Raw genomic sequence first — 12,851 nt, 5'->3', positions numbered from 1 at the left:
TTATAAAACCTTTTGTTAAGGCCTCAGAAGGATTTCAGGTATGCCTCAAACTTATTTAAGGATCTTAGGAGTATGAGCTTCATAGGAGAGGCCAGTTGAAAAGTTTATCTCAAAAAGACCCAGGAGAGTGGCTTTTCTACTGACATAAAATCAATCCACTGATTTTCACAGAAAAACTCAAGAAGTTAAGAAAATTATAGCATCAAAAACACTGTTTGCGAGCTTGGACTAAAAGAGACCTAGATAGCACAGACTGAAAATAGGCTTTTGGGTCTTAGAAGTCCCCACAGGGAGGTAGCAGGCTGAAAACATAGCTGCAAACACAGGTCATTTCTTGAAGGACAGAACCAAGAGCTCAGAGACGATAGACAGCAAAGAGCCATGGAGAAGAATTTCCATGGTTTCAGACTGAGTCTGACTGAAAAATGGACACATGCATCAGGCTGCATCTCAAACCTGCTATGGACTAGTGTGATTTCCATCTTCTTTCTGAATGGAAGAGTCTTTAGCAAGTTACCAGAATGTTGTGTTTTCAATAGTAGAGAACTGTTCTCTTTAATTCTCAAGTCTTCATTCCTATTGAGAGAACCTGCACTCAAGGGACTAAAATTTAGGCAACATAACCCTGGCACCTTATCCCCGCTGCATCTGATTAAGATGGCAAGATCTTGGACTCCATCCTGAACCCGATGCCATGATAACTGAGATTTGTCGGAGGTACTGGGAGGAGGTGAGTGCATTTTTCATGTGAAAGGAATATAGAACACTGTGGCCGGTGGGTAAATTACACTAAAAATTGCATTCTTCATGTGTTCATAGGTGTTCCAGTATTCCACTAAAACAAAACAAAACAAAAAGACTGTGGGCTAACCTTAGTGACTTGCTACTAACGAACAGAATATGGTCAATGTGATGTTGTGTGTATTCCAAGGCTAGGCTACGAAAGGCAACACAGCTTCTGCCCTGTTCTGTATCTCAGCCTGCTTACTTGGAATTTAGCCCCTCCTTTTGTGAGGAGGCTCAGGCCACAAAGAGAGTCCAGGTGTGCCAGTGTAAGCATTTTGGCTGCCTGCCCTAACTATAAATCTAGGCAACAGCCAGCATCAACAACACCAGACATGAACTTTTTCTCTTGGTTTTTCCCCATTTAGGAGGATATTATCTGTGCATTTTTTCATATATTCCCTTTATTATGTTGAGCTATGTTCCCTCTTAAACCTACTTTGTGGAGGGTTTTTATCATGCATGGATATTGTACTTCATCAAATGCTTTTCCTACATCTATGGAAATTATGATGATTCTCCTTTCTTTTATTAATATGGTGCATCACACTGATTGATTTGCAGATACTGAATCACCCGTGTAACCCAGGAATAAATCCCATTTGATCATGGCGGTGATTTTCTTAATGTATTGTTAGATTCAGTTTGCTACTATTTTGTTAAGGATTTTTGCACTAAAAATTGGCCTGTAATTCTCTTTGTGGTGTCTTTATCTGGTCTTGGTATCAGGGTAATGCTGGCCTCATCAAATGAATTTGGAAGTTTTCCTTCCTCTTCTGTTTTTTTTTTTTGGGACAGTTTGAGAAGAACGCATACTAACTCTTTCTTTAAAGGCTTGGTAGAATTTGCCTCTGAAGCCATCTGGTCCTGGACTTGCGTTTGTTCCAGGTTTTTGGAGGAGTGATTCAATTTCTTGGCTGGTTAGCGTTCTGTTCTACTTCCTTCCTGCTTCAGTTTTGGTAATTTATATGTTTCTAGGAACTTATCCATTTCTTCTAGGTTGTCCAATTTGTTGACATATATTTTTCCTAATATTCTTTTATAATTGTTTGGATTTCTGCAGTGTTGGTTATTCTCCTCTGTCATGTGTGATTTTATTTGGGTCCTTTCCCTTTTCTTTTTGAGAACTATGGCTAGAGCCTTATCAATTTTATTAAATTTTTCAAAGAACCAGCTACTGTTGATCTGTTCTATTTTTATTTGTGTTTAGTTTCTATATCATTTATTTCCACTCTAATGTTTTTTTAAAGATTTATTTATTGGGGCAGGGGGGAGGGGCAAAGGAAAAGGGAGAGAGAGAATCCTCCAGTAGACTGAGGTTGGAGGCTGAAGCAGGCCTCAATCCCAGGACCCTGAGGACGTGACCTTAGCGAAAATCAAAGAGTTGGCCAGTTAACCAACTCAGCCACCCAGGACCCCTATTTTTCCTCTAATTTTTATCATCTCCTTCCTTCTGCTGGCTTTAGGTTTCATTTGTTGTTCTTTTTCTAGCTTCTTTAGGTGTAAGGTCAGGTTGTGTTGAGATTTTGTTTTTGCTTCTTGAGGTAGGCCTGTGTTGCTATATATACTTCCCTCTTAGAGTCACTTTGGCTGCATCTCAAAGGTTTTGGACAATTGTGTTTTCATTTTCATTTGTTTCCATGTATTTTGAAATTTCTTCATTTATTTTCTGGTTGGCCCACACATTGATAGTACGATGTTATTTCACCTCCATGTATTTGTGGTCTTTTCAGACGGTTTTTTGTAGTCCACTTCTAGTTTCATAGTATTGTGGTCAGGAACGGTGCATGGTAGGACTTCAATCTTTGTACTTCCTAAGGCCGGTTTTGTGGCCTAATGTATGATCTAGTCTAGAGAATATTCCAGATCTGTATTCTAATTTCATTTATTGCACTCTTCATCTCAGATTCTTTTTTAACTCTTCTATCTCTGTTGTAAGGGTCTCACTAATGTCTTCCATTATTACTCAAGTCCACTGAACATCCTTATGGTCACTGCTTTAAATCCTCCACCAGGCACGTTATTTCTCTCTCTCTCTCACTTAGATCTCTGGCCCTGTGGCATTATCCTGTTCTTTCATTTGAGATAAATTCCTCTGTCTTCTCATTTTGTCTAGGTCTCTGACAGTTTCTCTGGGTTAGAAAAGCCAGTTATGTCACTTGTTCCTGAAAGTAATGGACCACTGAAAATGGTCCCGTAGTGCCCAGGGACTGGTGCTTCAGGGAGGGTCTCCAGGGTGTGGGGAATGCACTCTGCTACTGGGTTCTGGCTCCTCTATCCCTCAGGCCAGTCATCTGAGAGATAGGCTCTCAGTATCTGCTGCGGGCAGTGTTTGGTACTTGGCCTGAATCTAGCAGGGTTTAACTAGCTTGCGAAATGAGACCTGTCACACTCCACTAGAACTGAGACCCTGCAAAACTCTGGTCGGGACACATGGTGTCCGCAGGGGTTTGTACTGGTCTTCTGGGGGAAGGGCTTGCTGTGCTGGAACTGAGGCAAGCATGATTGAAAAGGGCAGTTCCCCTGGAGTGCAAACGGGTGGTGGCTGGTGTAAGCAAGTTAGGCAGGTGGTGTCAGAGTGGCACTGATTCCCACAGGTGGCTCTGTGTTTGTGCTCAGGGCCAGGGGAGGGAAATGGCACCAGCCAGCTGGTTCCATGCTGTGTGCCTCTCTCCAAGTATAGTGCCCTACAGATTCTACTGCAGCCAAGCCCAATAACCTTTAAAATTCCAGGCTTTAAGCCCCCCGTAGTTGCAAGAACTCAGGAAATTCAGCCCCTCTCCTTTTCCAAGCCAGCAGCTATGTGCATTCCCATGTATTCTTCTCTCCTGCCCTTCGCTGGGGCCACTACTCCCTCCCATCTGCTGCAGATAGGATCTCTTTCTCTTCTAAACTATGTCTCTGTACTTCTGACTTTCTTTGAAGTGGCCTCTTCTCTCTCTTTAATTGTGACCTTCATTCTGTCAGTATTCAGGTAGATTTCTGGGGTATGTAGGATGAGTTGATAGGTATCTAGTTGTATTCGTGGGACGAGGTGAGTCTAGACTCCTCCTCCCCTGCCACCATCTTCCTTTCTCTAAGACATTTTTCTAAAGAATCCCTTCAATTACAAATTATTGAAACTAGGCAAGAACTCCTCTTTTAAATTTCCCCTCAAGTTAGGGGAGAAAAACGACTGGCAAGCAGAGAGACACGTGATTTGAAGTATAACAGCTGAACAACTAGTAAAAGTTTAATAAGCAAAACGGAACCTTTTATCTGAATTCAATTAACTGCAATTCTGAAAGAAAGAGGCAGCATCGAGTGCTTTTGAATCAATAATCTTCATTCTCCCTTCATCAGTGATGAAATAAGGAGAACGTTATGGAATAATTTCTAATCTTTTCATTAGCGAAACAAATGTATTGTCCTTTGGCACACTTAAATTAAATATAATTTCTCCTTTATCTTACTGCAAGCTTATTTTTCAGGGGAGGTAAGTAAGACTATCTCATCTTTATATCGTACTAGAATGCTTCTCCATATCATACAGGTTCACTTTGAAATTTTTTTGTGATTCAAATTGCTTGCCTACTATTTGTCTCTGATAATTTGATTATTTTTAAAATTTTTTAATTTATTCATTCATGAGAGACACACACAGAGAGACAGAGGCAGAGACACAGGCAGCGAGAGAAGCAGGCTCCTTGAAAGGAGCTTGATGTGGGACTCAATCCTGGGTCTCCAGGATCACACCCTGGGCTGAAGGCAGTGCTAAACCACTGAGGCACCCGGGCTTCCCTGATAATTCAATTAAATGCAACAGGATATTTTACAGGTGTATTCTTGACATAATGTAATGAAATGTTTATTCCATTAATTATGTATTGACCTATCAAAGTACAGCTATGCACATCTTTCTATTTCAGTAAAAGAAGATGGATACAGGCAACTCTGTTTTCCAAGAATGTACGATCTGTGCCAAGAACGGGATCGGTGCCAGTCTTGTGTGCACAAGAACCAGGTCAAAAGAGTATCTAATTGTGAACTTTAAGATGATGTATCAGCAAGACTTCCAAACAGGAAGGCTGATAACCCAGAGTTAATCCTTTATATCCTAGATGGTGAAATCTATGGGTGAGTCTATGCATTATAACAAGTTAATAAAACACAACGAAGTACATAGTAGACAGTGGATCCTACAACCAAGATTTGACGGAAATGGATGCGGGAGGCACTGAGTGAGAAACTACAGGTATTACTGGAGAAGAGAAACGGGACTCTATCTTTTTGAGTCTGGCTTCTCATTGTGTCAGGTAGTCAGCAAGGCATAAGCTGGCAAAAGGCTCCTTCAAAAAGTATAAGTCTTTACAGGAGTAAAGTTAGGTTCTACTACATTGACTTATTACATAATTGTAATATAAATGAGTGGCAATTTGCAAGAGGACTAGGAAAGAATTCTCATAAAATCTGATTTGGTAGTGGCATAAGGATAAACATATAGGTCAATGTATTAGAATTGAGAATCTAAAAGTTTCTAGAATTTAAATTGCCAAAATTTACTTGGGAAATACAGACAGAGGTTTTTAATCCATATTAATGAAAAAATCTTTAACGTGGCTATACTTACATTTGAGTTTCTAGAGATGTCCTAGAAGCAGTTTCACCAATATATTAAGATACTCTGGGTTTTGTGAGATCACAGCTTATTAAGATACAGTCTCTGAAAAATTCCCATACCGTTCCCATTATAATTTTGATGATTATCTGACTTTGGGATGAGATACTCTCCTTCTCTGCAAGCATTTCAAACATTTCTCTGCAAGATTTCAATTTCTTCTTTTCTATTGACCACTTTTCTCTCTAAATAAAATTCAAGCCTTCCCACTATTCTATCAAAACGTTTCCTTACTCTTGCAGCATTTTCGATCATCTTGCTTTTCCCCTTTCACTGGACTCGAACATTCTTTCATGTGTCATCTCAGGCACAGATTCATCTTTTCATCGCGTCTTTTACACTAAAATCTGACTTTCAATCCTGGAATTCCACTGAAAATTTTTGACAATCATCAAGGATCTGTTTTTACAAGTCCTGATCCTGCTTTACTTCTCAGCAGCAGCTGAAAACAATGCCACATCTTCCCTCTGCTCCTCTAATCCCATTTCATTTCTAAATGACAGCAAACGCTGACATTCAGTCCTTGGACCCTTGCTATTCCTCTTTTTCACATCCTCTCAGAGTTCTCCAAATCAGAAAAAAACAGCATCCGATTGAACACTTTGTCTGGTCGGATTAAATGCTTTCAGTTTTACACTTAACTGCTTAAAATACATTTAGAATACAGCTTTGTTATGTCAATGTGTTTCAATCAGAAATTACTGCTATGGTATAAAGTACTTAATTTTATCCTAAAAACTGTTAAGATATTCTCAAATTTAGGCAAGGACAGGTACCATACACATAAAATATTTTCCCTCTTAGATGCATTTGTACATAGGAAGACAGAATCATCGCTCATGAAAAAAAAATAAAAACAATGTAAAATAAAGGACTAAACTGGTCTGCACAGACTAGATAATACGGGTGAAGAAAGTAAGTTCACGGGGGAGTTAGAATAATCAGAAAAGCCTCATGGAGAATGAGAGACAATGAGCCAGGACTCAATAGTGTACGATTAGGCAAGAGGAAGGGAAACTAAAAAGACAGAAGGGTAGAATGAGTAAAAAAAAAAAAAAAAAGGGTGAGAGATGGTAAAATCACCCCAATTAACTTAAAGGATAAAACCTGATGGCAGAGAAATACAAACAGATGCCAGACAACAACTAAATCAATGTTCACAGCAGCATTATTAATGGCCACAAAGTGGAAATAACCCAAAGGTGCATTAAATGATGAATGAACAAGGGCGTTAGCCCACAATGGAGGACTGTCTAACCAGAAAAATAAATGAAGCACTGACATATGCTAGAACACAGGCGAACCCTGAAAACAGGAAGTGAAAGAAGCGAGTCACAAAGGACCACACATGGTGTGACTCCCTTTATGTGAAACATTCACAATAGGCAACTCTATGGAGACAAGAAGTAGACTTCTGGTTGCCGGAGGTCAAGGGCAACAGCTGAGGGGTTTTTTTCAGGGTGATGAAAATGTTCTGATGGCAGTGATAGTTGCAAAACCCTATAAATATACTCAGCGACAACAACACATGTTAAATGGGTCAACTGTATGGTAGGTGTATTTATAGCTCAATAAAGCTTTTAAAAAGAGTCAATGGCAGGACCTAGATAATTTTCTTAATTCTCGCTTTTGGCTGTATATACATCATCTGAGTATTTCCATGCATTTTTAATATATAAATATTAAAAATATAAATATTTTCTAATATTTATAAATAAATATGTTAAAAATAAATACATTAAAGGAAAAGAAAATGAAGGAAATGCCTCAGTTCCACTAGTCGTAACCTTTCTTTACAAGTTTTCCTGAAATCAGTACAGAGTGTATATCCATCAATAAAAGTGAAGATGAGAAGTGACATTGTCTTTCAGACAAACCTTATCTTCTGATTTTATCTAGCTCGCCTCATCATGGTAATAGAGATCTCATTAGAAAACATTGTTTTTAGGGCATCTGGGTAGCTCAGTTGGTTTAGGCGTCCAACTCATGATTTCAGCTCAGGTCATGATCTCATTGGTGGTGGGTTTAAGCTGGCATGGGGCTCTGTACTCAGCAGGGAATCTCCTGGAGATTCTTTCTCTCTCCCTGTGCCCCTCCCCCTACTCATGAGTGTGCATGGACATGCATTCTCTCTCTCTCTCTCTCTCTCTCTCTCAAATAAATAAATAAATCATTAAAAAAAGTGTATAGCAGGGAAAAAAAAGTCGCTCAATTTCTGTGAATGGGTAAATGCTATAAGAAAAAACATATCACACAGAGAGCAGAATGAAAAGTCAGAATTTAATAAAAAAAAGTGCATGGTGAAGACACTAAAATTATGCTAAACTGAAACGAAAATACAAAAGAAAGTGGCCCATGGAAACTAGCATCCTAAAACACTTTATATTATTTAACCAGCTACAGATGAACTGTTGACATGTTATATGTAATACATACCTGACTTTCGATTTGATCCAATGTTTTTAAATCCTGTACTTCATCTTCTAAATTAATACGATAATGTGATAACTCCGGTGAAGCCTGTGACATAGATTGCTTTTTTAGGGCATCAGCCAGTTCTTGTTGAAGTTCTCTCATAACTACCTAATAAGACCTCCTGTTACTGATTTTAGAAATCATCCTATTATTATGTTAATAATATATACTTCTAATGTATGTACTTTATCACCACATACATCAACTCACCTTTTATTCCTAGAGTGTACACACTGCTGTTAAGTGAATTCAGTTAAAGACACAAAAAGTGTCATCCTCCTGCCTAGTCAGTATTATGTTACATAGATAATTATTTCAGCCCCACTCTCCATTCCTTGTTGATGAATTTGCAAAGCTTCCTAGCCAGCTGAAGTCTCAAAAAGATATGGGTATTATATAGGTGAGGCTAGCAGTGGTAAATCCTACATTAATGAAATGTTTTCTCTCTTTTTTATTAGAGGCTAAAATTAACTTCCGAGTTCTTCACATACTCAATCCTCTGCTCAAATCCTTCCAATAGGTTACTATCTCAGGACAAAAGTGAAGTCATACTAATGGCCCTCAAGCCCCCTACATAACCTGGCCTCTGCCTCCCTCCTGGCCTCAGCTCCTAGAGCTCCCTCCCCTGTTCATGCTCACTCCACTCCTGCTATACAAGAATCCTGCCATCCCTCCCTCAGTAGCCTGAAAATAGAGATCCAGTGTCAAATTAATAAATCACAAAGATACAATTCTATTGGAAAATTTTAAGCCCAAATGGTAGTTACTTGAGTTTTGAAATGAGCAAATTATTTGAAAAATGCTTAAATTATAAACCGTAGTGGGAAGATGAAATCAAATACAGCTTTGCTAAGTCACCAGTTATCCCAAATTATGATTTAGTGAAAAGTAGATGCCTTCAAAGAGTTAAAAGGTCACAAGAATAAATGATTTGAGACTAAACATTTAAATTTACATAAATAAAAATAAAAGTATGCTAACTTAAAATGCTTAAAAAGCTATCAAAAAAAAGTACTGAGATACAGCACCTACACTTCAGTTCATGTGACAAATCTGGAGTTAGTTGTCAAGTTAATCCACTTATTTGAACCTCAAGGTCAAAACACTCAGGTATGAGCATTTCCACTTATCTGTTCATAATGGTATTAAAACGTGATGACAAGAATTAAAACTATTTTAGTAGTACTAACAATAAATTATTAATATCAGACTCCTTTCTTTAACAATGTATAACTTAACCTCTTGAGGTTTCTCATAGATGACGCACATTTTTATTCAAATTAAAGCACCTTTCAGGTCTAATTTTTATTTGCTGGATACAAGTTATGCTGACTCACAGGTCTATATTTTTTTATATTCATCTAGATTCAAAACTGACCCATAATCATTCAGGTCGTGATCTCAGGGTAATGAAGTGGAGCTCTGCACTGGGCATAGAGCCCACTTTGGATTCTCTCTCCCTCTCCATCTGCCCCACTCCCATTTAAGTGCAGGTGCACTATTTCTCTCCAAAAAAAAAAAAATAGTACTAATAAGCCATAACCAAACATTACTTTGAATTTTCTAACAGGAAGCTTGACAAATATTTGTCTTTCTGATTACTTACTTCTCTTTCTTCTTTCTCCTTTTCATACGTAAATACTCTTTCCATTAAATGTTTACATTCATTGATTAACTCCTTATTTCTTTCTTGCAGTAAAAGACTTCGTTTTTCACTTTCGGCTTGAAGACTTCTTACAATAAGGTGAACCTGGTCTTCGAGATCAATTCTAGTCTTTTCTTTACACTCCACTCTGCTGTAGGCATCATCTAGTTGCTCTCGGAGCAACATATTTTCACTTTGTAGTTGAGATAATTTGCCTTCTAAGGATTCGTGCTTTCCAATGTATTCATTCACTTTGCCTTGTTCGTTTTGATATTTCTGCTCAATTTCCTTCTTCTGACCCTCTGTTTGTTTTGGGTTTCTTTGTACATGTTCTAAAGCCAAAGTCTTTTCTCTGAGAGCATCTCTTGTGTACTGGAGCTCACTTTCTAGGGCGTTGAGTTTACTTTCGGCTTCAGAAAGTTGCTGAGAAAGCACCTCATTGTTTTCTTTTAGGTTAGACATCTCAAAGTTCATTTTGGCGTGTAAATGACACCACTCATCTTTTGCTCTCTGAAATGCAAGTTCTAGGTCTCTTTTTGATGCCTGACTTTGATCGTGATCCTGTATAGCTGTAGCGAGTCTAGCTTGGTATGACTGAAGTTTTGCTTCCAGTCTTTCTCTGTTTAGCTTTTCATCCTGCAGTTTAGAGTTCAGCATGTTATTCTCAGTTGTCACAACATTCAGCCGCCCACTAGATTGGAATACTGTATTTGTTAATGTTACCTCATTCAGTTTTATGGAGTTTTGAAGACTGTCATTCTTTTCTTTTTTAATTTCAGTGTCTTCATGATACCTCTTTTCCTTTTCCTGTTTCTGATTCCTAATTGTGTCTATTTCCAGTCTTAGCGTGGCAATTTCATCTTGCAACGTGCGGTTTTCGTGTAACAGACCTTTCTCTTTTTCATGAGGAGGAGAAACCTAAGTAAAACAAGAGTCTTTTAGCTGGAACTCAATAAAATGACATTATCATGATTTTCTCTGAAATCAAAGAATATCCTATGTTTATACAAGGAATAGGTTGCAGTTAAGTGGATATCCAACTGGAAAAACACAAAGTTGGATCCAAGCCTCAAACTTTTATACAAGCATAAATTCCCCAAAGTTCAAAAGTTTAATTGAAAGCAATGAATGCATGAAAGGAAAAAGAAATCATGACAAAATCCTAAGAATCTCAGAATTGGAAAGGTCTTTCTCTGGTTTACAACAAACGCAGAAGGCTTGAAAGAAAAGACTAATACATCTGACTACACTAAAATTGAGTTTATAGTCTCATGTCTAACACAGTCCACAGGAAAACCCTTAGCTCTGCATATATTTGGACAGATTCAATTTCCTAACCTCACTTTGTTCTGAGAATATTGCATATGTATTCTACTTTTCTAACATTTGTATACTCAGTTATAAGAATTGTATCTACTGATAACTAATAAATCTAGGCATTGTACTACAAACATGTCTGCATACATTAATTATCTCTTTTAGTTATCACAATTCCAGAATGGAGAGGTTAAAAATACTAAGTGAGCTGCAGGACATTCCCCAGGTCTTTGTACCCACTACCGCTGTTCTGGCACCAAACTGCAGCTACTTCTCTAGCGTGAATCTTAAATACAAAAGAAGCCTTGTATTTCGGGAGTGGCTGGGTGGCTCAGTCAGTTAAGCCTCTGCCTTCGGCTGAGGTCATGGTCCCCGGATCCTGAGAGCAAGTCCCGTGTCAGGCTCCCTGCTCCGCAAAAAGCCTGCTTTCTCTCTCCCTCTGCCTCCACTCCCCCTGCTTGTGCTCTGTCAAATGAATCCAGAAAGTCTTTTAAAAAGAAAAAAAAAAGCCTTATATTTCAAAATACCAATACTAACTAAGGTAAAATTTATGTAGCTCCTAGAAAAATCATGAGATTATTTGTGGCTACAACTAATTTTATTTCCTCTTCAGATGTTTAAAATGGCAATAGATGCAGAAGAGGGGAAAATACACTGAGCTATTTTATTAGCAACAAAAGACTTATCAATAATTACCAGTAAGTATATATTACAGCATATGATTATTTATAAAGCTCCTTGTAGGGATCCCTGGGTGGCGCAGCGGTTTGGCGCCTGCCTTTGGCCCAGGGCACGATCCTGAAGACCCGGGATCGAATCCCACATCGGGCTCCCGGTGCATGGAGCCTGCTTCTCCCTCTGCCTATGTCTCTGCCTCTCTCTCTCTGTGACTATCATAACTAAATGAAAAAATTTTTTTTTAAAAAAAGCTCCTTGTAATGAAATCAGATGCTAGTTGGAGCAAATTGTTACTCTTCTCAAAAGTAGGAGACTAACATCTGAAGTAAGGTCTTAAGATGGGCTACACTTTTCCTCCTGTTCATCAAGTGTGAAACTAACCTCTCTATGAATATAGAGGTGGTGAAGGAATTGCCAAAAACTAAAGCATATGTTGTTAGTAGCAAGAGTTTTGTGCTTATGGAAAGCTCATAAATTCCATACTATTTCCCAAAATAATAAAAACTTCTCCTTCAGATAAGGGCATTATGAATGTCACTATTTGACACCACAGACAAATGTATTTAAATTAATGAATGGACTACAAACTTCACTCCCCCCCATATAGACCCGTATGTGTCTGTATGTATGTATCTATGTATATATGTATATATATACACACACACACTCACACACACATATATATGTATTCTTTTAAAATCCTCTGTACTTTCCATAATGTACAGGGTTGGTTTTTTTAGAAATATACACATGCATGGAGAAAAATAATAATTCCAAAAAATAAAATATACATACGTACAAATACATACACACGTACTTCAAAATAACTAAAGAAAATACCTCAGAATTCATTTTAGTATGAGGCATTTCTGTCTCATTTCGTTTGCAAAGGTGATTGTTTAGAATTCCATCTTGGGTGGGACGGGGGCAAGGTGAGGGAGGAGTAGGGATCCTCAAGCACCTGGCCCCACCAACTTACCTTGATAACTTTCAAATCACCCTGAACACCTACGAATTCGACCTGAGATTGATTGATTGATTGATTTTTATTTATTTATTTTTTTACTGGAGTTCGATTTGCCAACATATAGTATAACACGCAGTGCTCAACCCGTCAAGTGCCCCCCCTCCCGGGGCAAGTGCCCAACCTGAGTTGTTTTTTTTTTTTTTAAGATTTATTTATTTATTTATGATAGAGAAAGAGACATGGGGCAGAGACACCGGAGGAGGGAGAAGCAGGCTCCATGCCGGAAGCCCGACGTGGGACTCGATCCCGGAACTCCAGGATCTGCCCTG

General features: G+C 38.4%; 1 protein-coding gene across 1 annotated transcript in view; it reads right to left on the bottom strand.

The window, feature by feature from the left end:
* The window catches only part of LOC140598056 (ankyrin repeat domain-containing protein 26-like), a 52,515-nt gene that overhangs the window by 19,482 nt on the left and 20,182 nt on the right, over positions 1–12,851 (bottom strand). Inside the window, exons 4-7 of the mRNA XM_072751270.1 lie at positions 10,284–10,478; positions 9,522–10,196; positions 7,839–7,960; positions 633–720 (exon numbers count right to left, since the gene is read on the bottom strand). Of these exons, the coding sequence (XP_072607371.1) occupies positions 633–720; positions 7,839–7,960; positions 9,522–10,196; positions 10,284–10,478 (1,080 nt within the window). The remainder of the gene's footprint in view (positions 1–632; positions 721–7,838; positions 7,961–9,521; positions 10,197–10,283; positions 10,479–12,851) is intronic.

The sequence above is a fragment of the Vulpes vulpes genome, chromosome 3 (assembly GCF_048418805.1).
Source record: "Vulpes vulpes isolate BD-2025 chromosome 3, VulVul3, whole genome shotgun sequence".
NCBI lineage: Eukaryota > Metazoa > Chordata > Mammalia > Carnivora > Canidae > Vulpes > Vulpes vulpes.
This window is presented reverse-complemented; position numbering and strand designations above follow the sequence as displayed.